Source organism: Temnothorax curvispinosus, unplaced genomic scaffold (genome assembly GCF_003070985.1).
Source record: "Temnothorax curvispinosus isolate PA1 unplaced genomic scaffold, ASM307098v1 QBEX01015524.1, whole genome shotgun sequence".
NCBI classification, from domain to species: Eukaryota; Metazoa; Arthropoda; class Insecta; order Hymenoptera; family Formicidae; genus Temnothorax; species Temnothorax curvispinosus.
Genome location: NW_020225304.1, coordinates 480,727 through 502,288, shown reverse-complemented (window position 1 = coordinate 502,288; position 21,562 = coordinate 480,727). Strand labels below are relative to the sequence as shown.

Genomic DNA, 21,562 nt, shown 5'->3' with positions numbered 1-21,562 from the left:
TATACTCTTTACCCGGCGAACTAAATTGTAACAGAGTTATTTCAGTTAATGAATGCGAACAAACATTTATCGATTGACATATGTACAATCAGTAGATTTTCAGTACTTGCAGTGAATATCGGAACGCAGCCGTAATGTGAAACGCGGCAAATGGACGCGTTCAGCAGACACAACTGTTGAGTTCGTCTTATCAACACTCTGCGTCGATTGGTTGGTTCTAAAAGTAAGAGCCAATCATGTTCGACCGCTACTGAGCGGCTTGGTCTGCTGAACGCGACCTCAGCCCATGTAACCGCACCCTTAAAAGAATCACACAGAACAAACCTAACCTATAATCTCTTGCTTTTTTTCAGTAATTCCAGTGACGCGTCGAGACGCAAAATTCTTGGGGTTAGTGAGGATTGTTATTGATGTAATTTAACCCTTTTGTACGTTTATGATATATATTTTATTTTATAATACTCTTTTCAGGTAACAAAACGGAAAGATGTACGCGAAAGAATGTTTTATCTTCTTCGCATTTGCCTGTATATTGATACTTGCAAGAGCGTGTTATCTGATATTTATCAAAGGCAATAAGCCCAGAGAAAAGTCTTGTCCAACTAAAACAATGATAATATTAGGATCCGGTGGACATACGGCCGAAATGCTGCGAATTATTAAACACTTGAACATTGAGAATTATTCGCCCAGAGTGTACATTCACGCTCAGACAGATAAACTTAGTGCGGAGAAAGTTAGAGATCTAGAGGGTAGCAATAAAGATTACAAAATCGTGGAAATTTATAGAAGTCGGGAAGTTCGGCAGTCGTACCTCACGTCAATTTGGACCACTGTATTTGCCGCATTAAATTGTCTTCCAATACTATGGAGAGAACGTCCAAAGCTTATTTTATGCAATGGTCCTGGCACCTGCGTACCTTTATGTGTCATAGCATTTTTGTTTAAAGTCCTGTTCATCACAGAAAGCGTTATTGTATTTATAGAGAGTTTCTGTAGAGTTAAAACTTTCTCACTAACGGGAAAGATATTGTATTATTTAGCTGATTATGTTATTGTACAGTGGGCGTATTTAAGTAAACCTGTATATGGCAGAAGCATTTTTTTATGAGTAAAGATTTTTTACAGTATAATATTTTATATTAATAATTATATACCTGAAGTAATTTACAGATAATGACTTTCAACGACTGTATGATAACGGTTTCCTGGGAATTGTTAACAAAAGAATTGGAGAATATACCTATTGAAATAAAACTACATTTGACATCTATAATCAACGTGCTACAAACATCTGATAAACAATTGTAAATATTAATTTATAAATATTAAGAACACAATATTATTTCAAATATGTTTATCACACATTAAAGCCTTATCAATTTTGTTGCATGAATTTGTTTGAAGTACACCCATATGATCTTACATTATTTAATCAAATTAATTCATGATGCAAAAAAAGTGTACATAAAAATTTAAACACATATTAAACACATATACTAGTTATAACATGCAACTGTTAAAGTAAGAGTTTCATAGCTCTGTAGATCGTTTATATCCATTTATAAAACTTATTGTTTTAAATAATAAATAGCATGCATAATATTCAATATAAATATTTAATATATACTATCAATTTTGTTTCCCTTATAAGAACTTCAGAAAAATGGATAAATGCTTCAATAACAAGACTGGAAGCTTGTTTAGATCGCACATGGGAGGTACTGAACTCAGGCTCCTGGAAAGATGTTCCAATAGAATACAGATATTGTTATTCTCTGTGTGTTATTGTAAAGGTATAAAATATTATTGATTAATGTACGTAAGTCTACTTTTATATTAATTTTCAAAAGCTTTTACTGATTATATAAATTTTATTTGGAATTGCACTTGATGCATTTAGGCTGTATTATTAGAGCTTCAGTGCAAAATAAATGTTGAAAGTTATGCTGATAAAGAAAAGAAGAAGACTGCATTGAAGAATATTATTAACCAAATTGATAGAGGCATTCTGTTGGGTGCGCCTCTTTCCAGTATGCCAAATTTATTGACAGCTAATGCTACGAAGCTGAACAATTATTGTGCTGGTAAGAATATTTATAAAAATATTTATATATTAATAATATAATATTAAATTATTAATTTATTTAAATTATTTAATTAAATTGAATGATTTAAACACCGCATTAAAATCGATTTTATTTTTCAAATTTTATTAGAAGAATCTAATGCTATAAATATGGAAGATATTTCAATTGATCATGAGGGAACTACTAACTATTTAATCTCTAACTGCCCGGAGAGATATTTCGAAAAGCCTTCGATGCAAACATTTTACAATAAAATTTTCAAGCCAAAATTACCGGCTGTACTAACAGGTAAATGTGAATCAAACTTGTTTCTAATCAATATTTGTATCACGATAATCTGTATCATGACAAAGTTCAGAATTTTATTTTAGCCTGAATAGCATAAATATTTAGCAATCTCACATATGCTTTAAAATACTATAGAGAAATATGAAATATTAATTTTATACGTTTCACTAGGTTGTATAAATCATTGGAAAGCATTAACGTTATGGAAAAATCCTAACTATTTGAATAAGATCGCGGGATCTCGGACAGTGCCGATTGAAATTGGATCCCGTTATACTGAAGAAGATTGGACACAGCATCTTGTTAATTTTTCTGAATTTTTACAAAAGCACGTTATTGAAAATAATAGCGAAGTTGGTTACTTAGCACAGCATCAATTATTTGAACAGGTATTGATTCTTTGCACATGATTCAATTTGCCGTATAAAAATGCGATTTTTAAATCGATCTTAGATACCAGAGTTGAAAGAGGATTTCGAAGTACCAGAGTATTGCTGCTTTACGGATAGTAAGGAGAAGGATGCGGAATCCTCAGAAGTTGATATAAATGCCTGGTTCGGACCCGCTAATACAGTGTCGCCTTTGCACTTTGATCCAAAAAATAATCTGCTTTCTCAGGTAAAGAGATATTTACATTGAAGATTGCTGCAATAAAATATTAAAGATTTTTTATTAACTTTATGCTACATCTTGCATATTGTAATTAGTGTCGTTACTTTTATTTTTCAGGTATTCGGCTACAAGAGAGTTATTTTATATTCTCCGGCCGAAACAGACAACTTGTATCCTTATGACACTAGATTACTTAATAATACTGCACAAGTGGATCCTGTAAGGCCAGATTATGACAAATGGCCAAACTTTCGCGAAGCCAGGGGTATGACTTTTTACTTAAAGCCCGGAGAAATGTTGTATATTCCACCAAAATGGTGGCATCACGTAACCGCCCTTACTCCGAGTTTCTCGATCAGTTTCTGGTGGAATTATTAATTAATATTTATTTTGTGTAAATATAATAACAAATATAATAACAATTTACAAATGAATATTAAATTAGACTCTTTGTTATTAAAGTTATCCAATCCTTTACAACAATATGTATTATATAATGTTGCAATAGAGATAATATACAGATCCAGTACCTTTCATAAATGTAATATTGAATAGTTTATAATTTTGAATAGTAGATAGAATGTTGTTGATTGTGTTATGCTTTTTAAATAAAATTTTTTTGAGGACATATGCTTTAATATATGCAAAATATTTGAAGTAACAAAGGTAGATTGTATGAAATATTATTGTCAGAATATTGTCGAAAACATTATTCTCATGTTATTGCAAATACAATAGACATATTTAAAAAATAATAAATACAATCTAAAATAAAGATGTCAATAATTTAAGACTACGCTAGAGAATCTATTTTTCTACATAAATATTCGTTTTTTTTTACTTATATAAAATATAAAAATTCACACAATCCGATAAATCCATAATTTTTTTCACAAATTACGTTTTATGAAAAAATTTGCTCCAGCCGATTTTATAATAAATAAAATCATCGTTTATAAGTGACAAATTACTGAATTAATTATTATTAATTTTGAATAGTGATCAGTAATATATACCATATATATACATAGTAGGAAAAATACATGTTTCTTTCAGTGTAACCATTACATTTGTAAATTCGCAGGATGTACTAGCTTCGAATATTAATGCAAAACTTGCGGTTACTTAACAAAGGCATGACATATAGGAGTTTAACAAAAATAACATAGAATTCTATTAATATCCGGCAGTCTACGTCTTCAGCATGGTGCTTACAGAGCGTGCGTGTACGTAGAGTTTGTCAAAGAGAATATACAGTTTATTATTTAGTAATGACGAAAGAAGACGCATTCCCACCGATCATTAGACTTCAGGTAAAGATGCGTACCAATTAATATCCATCGCTCTTACAATATCTTTTCCCGTCAACTTCCTTTTCAAATTCCCTGTTGTGTATGCGAAAAATCTTGAAATTAAACATTTTATATAACAATTCCCTATAGCTTCAAGATGTTTAACATCATTATAAAATAAACAGGTTTGGTATACCGATTAATATACTTTGCAGTAATTGTTTTAAACATGTCCAAATGTAGTATATTGTACAGCTACATCGATAACTGGTAAGATTAACTTCTATTTTTATGAAAAATACGTAGATCAACAGTGTAAAATTAATAAATAAATATTAGATGACCGAATCAGCTGTTATTTTGCTATCAAGCTTCGCTCTTGGTGATTATTGGACCCTGTCCAGTAAGCGATAGCTCGACACTATTTTTAGAAATAATTTGTCAGAGTATTCAGAAACTGTTACTTGTGTATAATGTTCAAAAAAGTAGTTGTCGAATATTGTGTCAGCATTTTTGCCGCTATAACTTCGCTGAATCATTATTATTCTTTTATTTCAATGTTTGCTATATTCTTGAGAGAAAAAGTTATTTGTGTTTCGTGCTTGGCTTTTTACAAATCAAATATTATTTCTGCAACACAGTTTGGCAATTTTCAAAATAAGGGCTTTATGCACAAGTATCTTTTATCATCGCGTTTTAATTTTCTTTTTTCAGAGGTAATGATAATTTTTATTCGTCAAAATTATTAACAATAATTTTTAGTCAATCGACTGTCAACTCGGCAAAATTATACCCTAAATAACACATTTCTTATTTTATGTATAACAAAATTTACAATATCTTAATTCTTATACTCGCAAGCATGCACATATAACATGAAAATAATAAAAATAATTTAACTCTTATATAGTTGACAGCAATTCGATCAAGAATTATTGTCAACAATGTTGCACAGAAAAAATATTGCTGGACGCGATAATAAGGGCAGAACCTCTATGTATCCGTGAAATCTCACAGCCGATTGGTGCGCAAGAGAATTAAGGGTACGAGAAGTGTGGCAGCATGCTGGAGTCGGGGGGTCGCGGCCTTGGATGAAGTCACGCGAGTGCAAGGTTGTATCGAGGGATGTATGCGACGGGGTGACGCGCATACATACATAACGTTGTTCTTCCTACTTGCGGCCACACAAGCTCGGCTGTAAAGATTTTATTGATCGCAATGTGCAACGACACATGCTGCTTATTTCTCTCAAGATGCGATTTAGGACATTGACGTTACCGTTTACCGTAATGACGCTGAAATTATTTTTTAAAATCATCGCGTTTTTTCAAGTGCGATGACTTACGCAAGCGAAAAGTTATTATAACTTCGAGTAAATAATATAATCTGTAGTGAGATCCGTCAACATAATTATATAATTGCTTTAGATTATTTGGCATTAATTAATCGATTGGCGATATCTATGTTAATTTAATGACATCCATAAAATACGAATGCGTCATTTTTGGATGTGTCAAACAATTTTATTAAACAATATCCGATGTAGAATTAATATATCGTTTTTTTTGAAAATGTTGAAGATATAAGAGAAAGAGTTAAGAGTGATTTACAAATTTATTAATCTATAATCAATGGTGTAAAATTATTTTCGAATTCATCGCTTAAATTTTAAATTAAAGATATGTGATTAGAGTTGCCCCATTTTCCGTAATATTAGCAACACAAAGTTTTTAGTAAACTAATGCATTTTAATTTGATATATTTACAAATAGGTCTTTTAATATATTGTTCATTATTTATCAAATACATGAAAATTTGAAAAAAACTAAAAAATTATATGTTGAAAAATGAAACTAATAGCTAAAAAGTTAAGTATGTCCTCAAATTATAATATTATTTGATTATCTTTTATTTATATTACACAGAAAAAAAGAAGTATCAAATCAATACTGATATACTCATATATACGCAGCAATATACTATGTATAATCTTTTTATAACAATTTCAATTTTTTGTTTCAACTTTTTTTTCTTGGTTGAACTATATAAAACTTCGTTCAACTATATAAATGACTTCATTCAAGCGAGTTTTTGTCGTTTAATGCAATATATAGTCTCATTTCAAGATTACATATTTTTGCGTACATACGAGATACGAGTACATCAGTGTTGATTTGAGGCGCTTCTTTTTTTCCTGTATAATTCTTGTTATAGTATACTTGGCTCCATTTCTCATGTATCAAGTTTTTATGTTTCGCAAACTTTTCCTTTAAAAATTCTACGAATTTTTCGCACATGTGCGACATTATTTTGAGCTTCCATATATGGCTTAAGAAGATATATTTTGCGTTGAGTAGCAATTTTCTTCCAGTTCAATCTCGTGTATATTCGACCACGTGTCTTTACATTCCCCGATTGAAAGAAAAATAATCCCGGGCATGGATGGTACGGGTGTTTGCACGTGGCGGCTCGAATACGAAATGCATCTCTCTCACTTGTACACACAATCCTCGCAACCCCCTTATATCCTTGCACGCGAGAAGGTGCGCGCTATCGTCGCCGGACTCGCCGGTACGGTTTCCTTCGCAGAACCTTTCTTTCTTTCCACCTTCCCCGTCGGTAATCCAAGCTAGCTCAATGGTGATTCTACACACAGCGAACGTATCACACCCTTATAACGTCTCTATAAACTGTTCCACATGCACGCACACCAGATCGGAGGAAAAGGTCGGACGTAGCGATGATATAGGATAAAATGAGAAACGTGAGGAGGGATGAGAGAAGGCTTATTGTGTTTTAGAATAAAATACCTAAAAAAAGCAAAAAGTGAAATACATCGAGAAACCATTTCGATTTTTATTAAAGGGAGATTGAACAATTTATTTTACAGAGCAGCTAACAGACACAAATTAAATTCCTTTTGTGTTTCTCCTATTCTATATTTTTATATCAGTTTAATAAATTAAATAAACACGTTTAAATTAAACAAAAACGTTTGACATTTTTCAATAATTTAGTATTTACTCATTTTTAAAACATCTTAATTTCTGAAAATTTTCCCTGATTTTTATTATAATTACGTAGATGATTAATTTTATTAATTTGTTTTCTTTTCTAAGATTTCTTCGGTAGAAATAAATAAAAATAAAAATTAATATCCGCAAGTTTTAGTGTTAATTAAAAAATATAGATATCGAAAGATAGCTTTTTTTAAATAAAATATACTTATATAGAATACAATGCATCTCATATATAGAGCGCAATACGCATCCTACAGCAATTCAAAGTGCCGATCTGTCAAGGTTCCAAAAGTAGCAACAAAAGCAAAGGGAAGAAGATGTAAAAAGTAAAGTAAAAATGTTTTTACTGCTAAAACAGCGAGCACAACGCAATACGACGGAGTAAGAGAGAAAGCGGGAACAATGCGCGAGTAATAGAAGGGCGCGAGAGGGACACCGGCGAGACGGGAAGACGGGGACGACGCATGTGCCTTTCAAGGAGGGTGCGAGTGAGCCGGCAAAACCACCCCCCGGGTGCAAGCCACCCCCGTGTGGTGTTCCCTCTATATGCGAGATCGTTGTCGCTCGATTCTGCGCCGTTGCGTGTTTCCCGCAGGGCGGCTCCTACCGCCTAACGCTTTCTCTTCCTGGCGTTACCGTGCGCACCCCCGAGGGACGTTGTGCACAAATGGTGGTGTAACGTGCGCGGTCGGTGTTGAAAGGAGAGACGAGCGTCTCGTGCGTGCGTACGGTCGACGTCGGGCTTCCCCGAGCGCGCTCGAAGGGCGCTTTTCCTGGCCCAGCCACTAGTCGCGATGGTCACCGACAATACCAGTCAGGTATGGTCTTCAACGGAAGCGGCATAGCGGTTCGGAGCCGGCACTTGCGTTCCCTTTCTCTCTCTCTCTCTCTCTCTATCTCTCTTTCTCTTCCGTGCATGCACCCTCTTTCTCGTCCACTCCGAATTGACCGATCGAAGGAGACAATGAGCGGTGGAATATATATTTTCGAGCACCTCTAACTCTCAGCTCTAGGAATAAATCGCAAGATTCATCGCTCTTCGAGAGGCTCGCGATACTATGATTCACCAGCGTCAAGAAGTGATAGGTATATCTATACAGTTATTACATCGAAATCGCAATAGCCGGTCGGAGATTGTTAATGTTTTTCAAATTCTAAATAGAGATCCGAAATTGTTACTTTTGTAGAGCACAAATTCCATACTGTATATTTAAAGGGGAGAGATGTCTTTCGATATAGCTATGTTACGTTTTCATTATCATATAGAAATTAACTTTTTACATGCAAGGAAGTCGCATGAGAATCTGAACTCGTTAAATTGTACCAAAAATTATACCAATTTCCGATTATATTATTAGCAATAGGGTATTGCGTGGAACAGAACTTCCTCGTGGTAACAGAACAAGAGTAGGCTATCAGGGCGATGCGCAAAATAAACCAGATGGGATCGACGTTCAGGCGCGACAGCCGGCGAATACGGCGCGCATCGATGTCAAAGAGGAACGCGGCGGCAGCGATCGCGACCGAAAAGCTGTAAAGGCGCGATTCGTTAAACGCTATATCGAGACACGGTGTAAGAGTCGGCAGGGCGGCAGGAGCTACCGGTCAAAGGTCAGGGTGACGGAGTATAGCGCGCGCGCGCGCAAATAGCGTTAACGCGGAGTAGACCACCTGGCCGACATGGTTCCTTATATCGTGATGATTCACAGCGGGTGTTGTGGGCAGAGGGGCGAGATACGCGGGGTTCTCCTTCCTCGAGAAAACAAACCAGAAAATCATGAGTTGGTTAACTTTAATCGAATTTTTTAAACGAATTGGTTAACTTTAGATTAATGACGCATTCGTTTTCCAATTTTCTGTGGGTAATTGTCTTCGATTTCCTTTTATTTTCTATATTCCATGTAATTAATATTGCTCTAAGATCAATTAATTTTATAAACGTTCTTTAAATTTCTTTAAGCTTTTGTATTCTACTAGATTTATGTAGATCTCGAAAAATTTTAAACCTATCTGCAAAAAAAAGAATGAGCTTTTGTAAATATTTGACACGCTTGTTCCTGTACTGCTTTGGAATGTAAATAACGTTGATGATTAATGAGAAGGATAATAACGATGAGCACGAAGTGTTAAAGTGCGCGAGGGTAAAAGAAAAAGGACAGGGTTGCACCGTCACAAACTGGGTTACTTGTACATCATATCTATATAAATAACCATATTATGCATCTTCGTCTTTTTTTTAATAAACTTTATCGCTGTCCCTCTATTTTCCATGTTGTCCTTTCTACGTACCTCTAAATGTTTCGTCTCTACAGCCGTTTATTAAAGAAAAAAATATTTGATTTTAGGCTGATGACACGACAGCATTTCTTCGCGCTGCTCGGTCCGGCAACCTCGAGAAAGTGGTCGAATTTCTCGATACTGATTTAGATATTAATACCGCCAACTCGGTAAGCGTTAAACGTAAAATGTCAAGTTATTTATTAAAGTATTTTATCGTCAATTTTTGCATAATTAAACCTTAATATCAGTTTATATAATTAAATTTTATAATAATTAATAGTTTTTATATAAGCAACTGTGTATAAATCAATAAAATAATTCTTCGCCAGTAATAAAAAAATTAAACACGAAAATTCGCCTGTATAAAATAAAAGTTTATTATTTAATTTGAATTTAATTATTTATTTCATTTTAATTTTTTGTTACATTTAACTTTTAATTAAATAAAATAAAATAATTTAATTTAATTTAAAAATATTTTTGAATATAATAATAATAAGGTTTAATTTTTGTATCTCATTGCAGAATGGTTTAAATGCCTTGCATTTAGCCTCGAAGGATGGTCACGTCGAAATAGTAACCGAGTTATTAAAGAGGGGCGCAAAGGTTGATGCGGCGACGAAGAAAGGAAATACAGCGTTACACATAGCTTCGTTAGGTAAAAAAAAAAGAAAAAGAACGATAATTTCCATTGCACAGAATGCGCCATTATAATTGTAATTATACATAATTTTGCATACTTTATTTCCAGCTGGCCAGTGCGAAATAGTCAATATACTTATTCAATATGGTGCCGAGGTTAATATCCAGTCGCAAAACGGATTCACTCCTTTATACATGGCTGCGCAGGAGAATCACGATCAGGTCGTCAAACTCCTGCTCAACAATGGAGCGAATCAAAGTCTCGCGACTGAGGTAAGCTTGATCTATATTTTTTCGAAAATAGATCACTTCATTGCAAATTTATACGATTGTAACTCCAATAAGCTCAATTTTTATTCCTACAGAAATTATTTTCTAATAGCAGCGAAGAGAATCTGGACCGTTTTAAATTTTTAATAAACTGCAAGTTATATATATATATATATATATATGTATACATATGTATACATATGTATAATAAGAATTATAAACAATTACATTTTTATATTTTTAATCAAACAATTTAGTAATCTTGTTTTATAGACTTTTAGACCTTTATTAATAAAATATAAATTTATTTGGACGTTTTTCAGGATGGATTTACACCGCTCGCTGTGGCAATGCAGCAAGGCCATGATAAGGTGGTTAGCGTACTCCTAGAAAACGATTCGAAGGGCAAGGTCAGACTACCGGCACTCCATATCGCCGCCAAGAAGGATGATTGCAAAGCCGCTGACTTGCTCTTACAAGTAAGATCTTAAAGCAGATTTGTATATCAAGCAAAAATTAATTGTATTAAAAATACGAAACAATTGAGCGAATTAAAATACTAAGTCGATATAACGATTAAATGTTATAGAACGACCATAAGCCCGACGTGACATCGAAGAGTGGTTTCACCCCTCTCCACATCGCCGCTCATTATGGAAACGAGGAGATAGCACGGTTATTAATAAAACGAGGAGCCGATGTAAATTACTTAGCTAAGGTAAAATACATTCGGCGATTTTTATGACAAAAGTGATTTAAAGTAAAAAAAAAAAAACACAAGACAATTTAAGAATAATTTGAGAGCTAAATTTTTTAAATCGAAGATATAACCTAAGAATGTAGAATGGTGATCTAAAATAACGTAAGCTTATACGTTTTAAACATGACATATAACAATAAATTATATTTTATTTCTCTCTCAGAAGTACAGTTTTGCTTATTTTCTAAATATCTATGTTCTAAATATTCTATCTATATTTTATATTCTATTTCTAAATATATATACTATATAGTTTTGATTATTTTCTAAACAGTTAAATTTAATATCATAGTCTAATAGTTTTAAACATAATGTATTTTTCTCAGCATAACATAAGCCCGCTACACGTGGCGGCAAAGTGGGGCAAGAATAATATGGTTAAGATATTGTTGGAAAACTCGGCGCAAATCGATGCCAAAACCAGAGACGGTTTAACTCCGCTACATTGCGCAGCACGATCGGGACATGAACAGGTTGTCAGCACGCTTCTTGAACATTCGGCGCCGATCAGCGCGCGTACTAAGGTATATTCTAACAAATAAACGCTCCGCTAAGTTTTCTCTCGTATCGATCAGTTTGCAAATTTCAAATAATTTTTCTCGCATCTCTTTCTAGTTATTTCACTAATAGTTATATAATATTTTCACGATACATGTGTATAATGCTAGTTATGAAAGAAAATAAATATCAAAACTGAAAAATAAAATTTTAAGATTAATATTATCCATTATCAAATTAAGATTAAGCTGCAATATTATATCCAGAATTGCAGTTGTTAAAAAATTTTAATTACCAGATTCTGATTCTCCTTGTGATTTACACCAGATACACATGTATATTTCATGATCTATTCTTTTGTCATAAATTAAGAATTATCTTCTTTGCAGAATGGGCTGGCACCGTTACACATGGCCTCTCAAGGAGATCATGTGGATGCTGCAAGAGTGCTGCTGTACCATCGGGCGCCAGTAGACGAAGTGACCATCGACTATCTGACTTCGCTCCACGTTGCCGCACACTGCGGTCACGTTAGGGTCGCCAAGTTGCTACTCGATCGTAAAGCCGATCCGAACGCTCGAGCTCTGAATGGCTTCACGCCGCTCCATATCGCTTGCAAGAAGAACCGCATCAAAGTGGTAGAACTCCTGCTGAAGCACGGCGCGTCCATCGAGTCGACCACGGAGGTAACGCAACGTTTCTTCGTTCGCACTGTCATCTCGCAATCATGTTTTCATAAATGTCTCCTCACAACTCGTATATCACAAATATGTTTTCACATAATGCCATTAGCAACGAGCTCGACAGAATATTACGAAGCCAAATTGTGATATCGATCGCATTTGCACAGAAATGATCGTTTTAACGCGCGAACATAAGTATATTTGGAGTACAATTAAAAAGTCACATTGATATGTGTCCGCACATTGATTAAGAATAACGTTGTTAAGAATAATCTTCATTTGTCCTTCTGTGCCCCGGAAAAATAAAACCGATCAATAAACCTCAAAGACTGGTTAAAGGGTCGTGCGTTTAATAATAAAACTGACAAAATTAATCGGCGTGATCTTCTTTCCATCACGATCATTTTTATGTATTTATATTCCTCGTCAAGTTTCGAGACACCGATTGCCGGAACGATAAAGACAACGATAAAAAAAAGACAAATCGATGGAATTAATTCTGGAGTCATATCGAGAAGTCGAAATATTAACAGACAATACATGTGTTTTGCAGTCCGGACTGACTCCATTACATGTGGCCAGTTTTATGGGGTGTATGAATATCGTGATATTCCTACTGCAGCATGAAGCCAATCCTGACGTGCCAACTGTTAGGGGTGAAACACCCCTGCATCTGGCAGCTAGAGCTAATCAAACAGACATTATTCGAATTTTGCTAAGAAATGGTGCCAAAGTCGATGCTCGTGCAAGGGTAAGTAAGAGCGTGTTGCATTCCGAAACCGATTCCGAAACGATTCCCCCCTTTTTGCCGCTTTCTTGACCTACAGCCGCAATGAATACTGCTTGTTTAGCTTGACACGACATCGAGTACCTCTCCTAAAAGCAAAAAATTATAATCTAGAAAGTCATATACATACAAATGATCACTCATACGCACCCCTTTATACAAAAGCATGAGCCATTAACCAGTCTCATATACCGAAGTCCAAAATTTAACTTCGCTTACTGGCGATTTTATAAAATTTAAAGTGTACGGTTTTCCAATTGCAAGTAAGATGAATCTAGTGTTGTTCTTCACGCTTTCTTCTTCAATCACTTAAATCTTTTAAGGCACAAGAATAACGAACACACGATCCGATTTGTAAATAGACTTTTCTAATCACGAGAGTCTCATCATCGCAACATCACTTTCACGCTTTCACCTTATTGTCTCGCAAGAAACGAAATTTTTATCGCATTTTCTAATACCGTTTTGTCGCTATTTTGTAGGAACAGCAAACACCGCTTCATATAGCGTCTCGATTAGGAAATATCGACATTGTTATGCTGCTGCTGCAGCACGGCGCGGCTGTGGACACCGCTACGAAAGATATGTACACGGCGCTTCATATCGCGGCGAAGGAGGGTCAAGAGGAGGTAATGTACAAAGAGTGCGTGCAAATAGCGGATTACATCGCCACGCAAAACAGAACGTATTTGTTCTGGACTCGGCAACGCGAGTACCTCATTTAGGATGGAGAGAGATGCTGCTGCGGACACGTTTGTCGTTATCGTTATTACCTGTGCACATCGTTCGCATCATCGTTGGTCTCACATCTCGCACATATTCTGTTTTACATCTTCTGTTAAATGTAATTTTGTTTACGTTGATTATACATTTTATGTTACGTTTATCCATCATTGTATCCGTTAATGTAATAAACTTTTTCGTTACGTTGTTTATTCTTTATGTTTACCTTATTTCTTCATATTTTTACTTTTTACGCATACTCGAATAATTTTCATATTTCTCAAACTACGTTATGGAAATCCGTTCTGCTTATCTTATCGCCGCTTCTTTCCCCTCCGCCTCTCTGTCATCATGTATTTTTTTTTTTTTTAATAATCTTATTACACGAAGGTAGCCAGATTGGACGTAATTTCACCCCGTGACATTTGGCAATCGCTTCATTCCTCCGAGGTTCGATATCGATTGTCAAGCGTTGCGTCAAACCAAACGTATCTGAGTTCCTCTTATATTTCTGCGCGCCTCATAAATAATTTACTAACGCTTTCCGTAGAGCTCGCACAAACGTGATTAAAGTCATTAAACAAACATTCATCTAATTCCGATCGTTCTAATTTGTGAAAATTATCGTTATTTTAGTAACTGTGTCATGTCGCTCGAACACACGAATATATTGATTTTCAATAAGTTCCTCAATTCTAATCTTTCTTGTGGAAGGTAATCCAAAATTTTTATTCAACTTAATACGTAATATTATTTCAAATCACTCTATATAGCAATATAAAGAAAGTTTTACTCTATTGAGCAATATAAATATTATAAGAAATTGAAAAAAGGTTTATATTTAAAAGTAAAATAAGTAAAAGAGTAATTATCTAAAATAATTAAAAAAAACGTCTGCTTTGTCTTGTACTGCAAAAGTGTATAAGTAAAGGCTAAGACAGATCCCGAAGAATTTTTTTTTGTAACACAAAAAATTTTCTGACAAGCAGGTGGCGGCCATTCTTGTGGAGAACAATGCTTCTCTTAAAGCTGCAACGAAAAACGGCTTTACACCCTTACATATCGCGGCTAAATACGGAAATATGAATGTTGCAAATATACTCTTGCAAAAAGAAAGCAAACTCGATGTCCAAGGAAAGGTTCGTGTATATTTCTACGCAAATTACAATATCGAATTGTGTAAAAAAATACATTCAGACATCTAGGCAAAAGAAAAAGAGAGAGAGAGAGAGAACACGATATTCTTTATTTTATATAGTAATTTTATTTCCTTAATATTATTTCTTATTATATTAGCAATTGCACAATGTTATTCTTTTTTTAGAACTACCTATAAAATTTCTAAGTAAAGAACTTAAGGTGATAGATCTCTAAAAAAAGTCGAAGATCGATCGTTGTCTTTAAATGTCAAAATCGTTGTCTAAAAATCTGGAATTTTTTTTTATATTTTTCTTTATACAACGCGATATTATATTGCATAAATTATCTTTGAACTTTTAAACAGGTTCCATTGAATTATGCAGAACATATGCTTGATATTTCAGAACGATATCACACCCTTGCATTTGGCATGTCACTATGATCATCCAAACGTTGCGACTCTTTTATTAGAAAAAGGAGCGTCGCCTCATCTTGCGTCGCAAAATGGACACACTCCGCTACATATCGCTGCTCGCAAAAACCAGGTAAACTTATCTCGAAACTGTGACAAATTTTAAAATAACTCTTGAAATGTTTTCTCTAACGCATTAATTACTCTGCTCTAATGTTCATTATTGCTGCCTGTTAACTATATTTTGTGAAAAAAACCATCTCTTTCACACGTTTAGATGGACATTGCTTCTACTCTCTTGGAGAGCGGGGCGAACGCAAACGCGGAATCCAAAGCGGGTTTCACCCCGTTACATCTGAGTGCGCAGAAAGGACATTATGATATGACAAATTTGCTAATTGAACACGGTGCCAATCCTAATCACAAAGCCAAGGTAAATCAGTTTTTCCTTCAAATATTTTTCATATACTTATAGATTTCGATTTTAGATCTACAAGCTCCCAACCAGAGCTCGTTATATATCATTCTTTATTTAATTTATTTACTTATTATGTTAGTCTATTTCTTACTCCACAAAATTACAATTTTTTATAAAATACACATAAATTTGTTTTCTTGAACTTCTTTTTCGAAATGTTTTTAAAATTATTTTTAATATTTGTAGATACATTTTTTATTTTTTACAATTGTCGAAATTAATATTTTAAATAATATTTAATATTAACTTTTTAATAAATTCGAAAATAAATCGTCATTTTTAATATACATTTTATAATTCTACGAAATCATAAACGGATGTATTATATCCTCATTCTATCTATTTATCAGAACGGACTCACGGCGTTGCATTTATGCGCCCAAGAAGATTTCATTAGGGTGGCCTCTATCTTGGTGAAGAACGGGGCCGACGTTGAGAGTCAAACAGAGACTGGCTACAGACCGATACACGTGGCCGCGCACTTCGGAAATCTCTCGATGATACGCTTTTTGTTGAAACATAACGCCACGATTGACGTTAGAACTAATCAGAATTACACCCCGCTTCATCAGGCTGCCCAACAGGGTCATGCTCATATCGTCAGCGCTTTGTTGGAAGGAAATGCTTCACATAAAGCGCGTACTAACGTAAGAAATATATTATTGCTATGTATGCGATTATAAAAACCTTTATTATTGTTTTGATGCCTATTTATTAATTTATTAATAATAATTAATCCAAGTATTGCCTTAATATATTACAATTTTATAAATTTTTATATTCCTAAAATAATTAGTCAGCTAAGCTCTTCTTCAATTATCAGATATGTAATATATGTATATATAATATAAATAAATAAATAAAAAAGAAAACAAAATACCAATTAAAAATTCTAAAATATTACAAAAAAATATGAATTCTGTAATACTAAATTTTGATGAATTTATAAAACTTGTTGTTGCAGGATGGTTTAACAGCACTGAACATAGCACAAAAATTAGGATATATCTCTGTGATGGAAGTGCTGAAAGGATTGCCTTACGACAGCATGACTCCGGATAACAAAAACTGGGAGGAAAAGTACAAAGTAATAGCCCCAGAAAGCTTGCAAGAGACTAGTTTTATGTCTGATTCGGAAGACGAAGGAGGTACGTGCGCACAGATACAAATAATAATAATAATATAAAATAATAAAGCATTTTGCAAAGAAAAATTTCTCTTTTCAGGTTCTGATGCGTTAATTAGCGAACAACCTTATCGATATCTCACGGCAGACTTGATGAAAAGTTTAAGGGATGATTCGTTGCCTATTGATGTTACTAGAGATGACCCGGTGCACAGACAAGGTAAAAATATATAAAAACTCTTAAAGTCCAACAATTTAGCCTTTAAATCATCCTTTTAATATTTCCTGCCTGTATATTTTAATTTTATTTAAATAAAAATAAAAATATATTATAAAGCAGTTTGTAGAACGAAATAACTTGGTTTCGAAGAGTTTTATAGTGCATGCCTGAGGCTTGTAATTATTCTCGTTTTAGTTACAAAAGAAGAAAAGCAGGAATTTACACAAAGCAATAATTACTGTTTAGCAGAAAATTTTGATAACGATGGACTGAATCTGGGGTGAGTGTCGATTAATTCTTGTTCTATAAGATAATGTGCGCATTTATATAATTTTATTCAGCTTTGGTGTTCTTTATTCGACCCAACTGGCCAACCTTATTATATAGAACGCTACGTTTCGACCTCGGGTTTAGGTCCTTTTCAAGCATCACGAGTATAAATTATTAATTAGTTAGGCATAATGCCTGCTACGCCACATCTAAAACTAATGAATAAAAAGTAAAAATTACGACATGTAACATATATAGTCCACAATTAATATAAATAAAGTGCTTACATAATTTGTTCGTTGAGAATTAAAATATATAAAAGACCGTTGACACGGTATATTTGATCGTTCATCGTCAAAGAACTTGTCTAGTCGGAGATGTTACTGTTAATGTGCAGACACGGAGAACAACAAAACAGTACCGCTTAAAGCGAGAAGGTGGGGGGAACAGAGTAAGAAGTGGGAAATTATGTCTCTTCTATAATGCGTTCGTAGAGAGCGTTGAGCTTCTCTGTGTCTTTTTGTAAATTTATATTATCGTTGAATTTTTTTATAAAAAACATTTCTGCTATTTCCCTCTTCTTAGTCTGTTTCTCCTTGTGTAAAATTACTGGTTTATTCCAGTCAAAGTCGTGTCCATATGACGTTTTATGACAACTAACTACGGAATGATTACTGACGTTCTTCTTTATATCGTTCTGGTGCTCCCTGAGACGCGTGCATAAATGCCGTTTCGTTTACCCGGATGTACGTAGCATTACAGTCTTTGCAGTTTATTTTATAAACTAATTCGGTTTGATTAAGATTATCTATCCTGTCTTTCCCTCTTTTTATTATGCAGTCGAGTTTTTTAGGGACCGTATATAGAGTATTAATATTGACTTTCTTTAGATCTCGACTTATGGACTGTCATGTTAGAGTCACCCGTTAAAATACAAAATAAACACCATCACAAGCTTAGTTGACCGCGCTATCTCGGACAAAAAATTCCATAACTCTAACATTAAAATTGTTAAAGATATCTTGACTAACAACTGTTTTCCAAAGTCAATCATTAATAAATACATTGCCAAAAGATTAAATCACCTGAAAACACGAAATACGTCTACCGAGGATAGTAAAATAATTTTTGATCCAAAGAATAGTATACCGTTACCATATGTGAAAGATCTGAGTGAGTCCATAAGTCGAGATCTAAAGAAAGTCAATATTAATACTCTATATACGGTCCCTAAAAAACTCGACTGCGGAATAAAAAGAGGGAAAGACAGGATAGATGATCTTAATCAAACCGATTTAGTTTATAAAATAAACTGCAAAGACTGTAATGCTACGTATGTACATCGGGCAAACGAAACGGCATTTATGCACGCGTCTCAGGGAGCACTAGAATGATATAAAGAAGAACGTCAGTAATCATTCCGTGGTTAGTTGTCACAGAACGTCATATGGACACGACTTCGACTGGAATAAACCAGTAATTTTACAAAGTACACCAAAGCTGAATTCTTTTCACTTACTGGCGATATAATTCTCAATTTGCTGTATATAATTTTATGTTATGTAATTGCAAAGAATAATTGTCATTTATTTGTTTAAAATTAAAAAAATTAAAAAAAAACTTCTTTAAAAATTTAAAGATTTATAGATTTCTATTCAGACTCGATCTAAGAATGTTTTTCTTTGTAGGAAGCTGCACTTCAGATCGTAAGTATAAAACAGCGGATAATTGAAAAAAAGATACACGAGTAAATATGCAGAATTACAAAGATCTGGATTTACAGATTTTTAATAAGCTTTCTGGTGGATGCACGTGGTGGTGCCATGAGGGGATGCAGGCACAGCGGTGTGCGTATTATTGTACCGCCTCGAAGAGCAACGATGCCGATTCGCGTAACGTGTAGACTAGTAAAAGCAAATAAAGTTGCAAATCCGCCTCCTTTGATGGAAGGGGAAGCTCTTGCCACTCGAATTATCGAGATGGGTCCTGTGAGCGCAAGATTTTTAGGGTAATACTCTAATATCTAATATAATTTCATTACATTAGATATGTTAAGAAATAAATCGATTTCAGACCCGTCTTAATTGACATACCGCACTTTGCGTCTGTTCACGGGAAAGAACGGGAAATTATTATTCTGCGAAGTGAAAATGGAGAAACGTGGAAGGAACACGATAACTCTGTGGATAATGATGATACTCTCCTTAATACGCCTTACGGTATATACTGTCAGAAATTGATATACCTGCAACGTCAAATTTTATTTCTTTGCATCTCAAATATTTATCACAGTCTTTGAAATTTTCATTTCTTGTTACTTTCTCCATAGCTAGTTATGCGTAATTTAGGAGACAAGTTGTCTTGCTTCGAGTAAAATATACTTAAATTAATTAATATACAGTATAAATGCTTAATAAATGCTTGAAAATATTAATTCTAATATAATAGTATCATTACAATGAAACAAAACCATTATTTTTTCAGATCCTCAAATGAGCGTTGCACACTCGGGCAGAATCACTCGCATAATCACCACAGACTTTCCACAGTATTTTGCTATTGTGACCAGAATCAAGCAAGAAGTTCACGTTATCGGTGCCGAGGGTTGCATTTTGTTATCCAGCGTGGCGAACCATGTGCAGGCAGTTTTTCCACCGGGAGCGTTAACGAAGAAAATCAAAGTTGGCTTGCAGGTAATTATAAATCTATAAATTTGACAGCCGCATGATCACAAGAGGATGGCAAAAAATGTAAAGCTTTCTTTCATATTTAGGCACATGTTATTCCGGCTGAACTTACGGCCAAACTGCTAGGCAATTGTGTTGCCGTTTCACCGGTGATCACGATCGAACCCAGGCGACGGAAGTTCCATAAACCGATAACCCTTACGATTCCCGTGCCGCAAGCCGCGAACAAGGGGATGATCAATCAGTATGGTGGAGAAACACCTACGTTACGCCTCTTGTGTAGCATTGCGGGTATCTATGGATATTTTAGAATTTTAAACAAGCAAGCAAAATGAATAAAATTTATCTTTGTTTATCAGTAACTGATTATTGCGAGAAAATAATTTGATAATACTTGAGAATAAAATAGATTATTACAAAAAATTATTTTTATTAACAAGAATATGCATGCTTATACATGCATGTACATGTATATGTATATAATTAATTTAAAAATTATTTAAATAATATTTTCTCTTTGCGTATATTTATAAAAAATATTTAAAACTTATTTTGTAATTAATAGAAAAAAGTTTTATTAATATTAGATATTACAATAGAGTAGAATTGTTAGCGCGCTACAATTAAATGAATATAAAAATTACTGCGCTATTTAATCTTTACAGATAATTATATAATTATTTCATTTTTTTAATTTTTAGCGACAAAAATAAACTCTGCGTTATATTTTATATTTTAAAATAAGAATCTATTTTTTGTTTCTACAATAAACAAAAAAAAAACAACATTGTTAGGATGATAAAAATTAATTAACTTTAGGTGGAACCAACGAGTCACAATGGGAAGATGTTACCGGATCAACGCCGTTAACCTTCATGAACGATAGAGTGTCGTTCACCACTACCGTTTCAGCAAGATTCTGGTTGATGGACTGTAGAAATATTGGCGCAGTACCGAAAATGGCAACGGAGTTGTATGAGGCATCCTTACATGTGCCATACATAACGAAGTGAGCGACTTCTTCATCATTTATATACATATATATATTTATATATATATTATTATTATAATAACAATCCTCTAATTCTCACGTTAACATAAACAAACGCTTATCTCTACGTAGTTTCATAATATACTCGAAGAGAATGGATGTGTTGGAAGCTACATTGCGAATATTGTGTATGACCGATGGCAAAGAAGGCATGCATACTTTGGAAAGACAAGAGGAATTTACAGAAATTGTTAAAAGTCGCGATGTTGAGGTATTTTCATGATATAAAATAT

The 21,562-nt window shown here is 34.0% G+C and overlaps 2 protein-coding genes across 4 annotated transcripts in view; both read left to right on the top strand.

The window, feature by feature from the left end:
* The first annotated feature begins 304 nt into the window (after nucleotides 1-304).
* LOC112465797 (jmjC domain-containing protein 5) lies at nucleotides 305-3,424 on the top strand. 2 transcript variants are annotated; one of them, XM_025033535.1, is made up of 9 exons: nucleotides 305-390; nucleotides 472-489; nucleotides 1,174-1,307; nucleotides 1,655-1,796; nucleotides 1,904-2,087; nucleotides 2,220-2,378; nucleotides 2,550-2,767; nucleotides 2,832-2,996; nucleotides 3,108-3,424. In XM_025033535.1, the coding sequence occupies exons 3-9, from the start codon at nucleotides 1,177-1,179 to the stop codon at nucleotides 3,366-3,368; spliced, it is 1,260 nt and encodes a 419-aa protein (XP_024889303.1). In that variant the 5' UTR covers nucleotides 305-390; nucleotides 472-489; nucleotides 1,174-1,176; the 3' UTR covers nucleotides 3,369-3,424. The 2 variants fall into 2 exon arrangements, with proteins under 2 accessions (XP_024889303.1, XP_024889305.1); XM_025033537.1 differs by having other exon boundaries at nucleotides 318-390; nucleotides 1,164-1,307.
* A 628-nt stretch (nucleotides 3,425-4,052) lies between these two features.
* Nucleotides 4,053-21,562, top strand: part of LOC112465790 (ankyrin-2-like) — a 31,348-nt gene continuing 13,838 nt past the window's right edge. Inside the window, exons 1-24 of one of the 2 annotated variants that reach the window (XM_025033516.1) lie at nucleotides 4,053-4,303; nucleotides 9,648-9,749; nucleotides 10,108-10,240; nucleotides 10,334-10,497; nucleotides 10,818-10,973; nucleotides 11,084-11,212; nucleotides 11,581-11,778; nucleotides 12,142-12,438; nucleotides 12,989-13,186; nucleotides 13,705-13,851; nucleotides 14,935-15,084; nucleotides 15,490-15,630; nucleotides 15,775-15,930; nucleotides 16,326-16,622; nucleotides 16,940-17,123; nucleotides 17,202-17,321; nucleotides 17,517-17,601; nucleotides 19,280-19,297; nucleotides 19,375-19,599; nucleotides 19,665-19,810; nucleotides 20,076-20,284; nucleotides 20,365-20,569; nucleotides 21,098-21,287; nucleotides 21,402-21,540. In XM_025033516.1, coding sequence (XP_024889284.1) covers nucleotides 4,262-4,303; nucleotides 9,648-9,749; nucleotides 10,108-10,240; nucleotides 10,334-10,497; nucleotides 10,818-10,973; nucleotides 11,084-11,212; nucleotides 11,581-11,778; nucleotides 12,142-12,438; nucleotides 12,989-13,186; nucleotides 13,705-13,851; nucleotides 14,935-15,084; nucleotides 15,490-15,630; nucleotides 15,775-15,930; nucleotides 16,326-16,622; nucleotides 16,940-17,123; nucleotides 17,202-17,321; nucleotides 17,517-17,601; nucleotides 19,280-19,297; nucleotides 19,375-19,599; nucleotides 19,665-19,810; nucleotides 20,076-20,284; nucleotides 20,365-20,569; nucleotides 21,098-21,287; nucleotides 21,402-21,540 — 3,831 coding nt within the window. In that variant the 5' untranslated portion in view covers nucleotides 4,053-4,261. Of the gene's footprint in view, nucleotides 4,304-7,893; nucleotides 8,121-9,647; nucleotides 9,750-10,107; nucleotides 10,241-10,333; nucleotides 10,498-10,817; nucleotides 10,974-11,083; nucleotides 11,213-11,580; nucleotides 11,779-12,141; nucleotides 12,439-12,988; nucleotides 13,187-13,704; nucleotides 13,852-14,934; nucleotides 15,085-15,489; nucleotides 15,631-15,774; nucleotides 15,931-16,325; nucleotides 16,623-16,939; nucleotides 17,124-17,201; nucleotides 17,322-17,516; nucleotides 17,602-19,279; nucleotides 19,298-19,374; nucleotides 19,600-19,664; nucleotides 19,811-20,075; nucleotides 20,285-20,364; nucleotides 20,570-21,097; nucleotides 21,288-21,401; nucleotides 21,541-21,562 lie in introns of those variants that run through there. The other variant, XM_025033517.1, reaches the window with a different exon arrangement.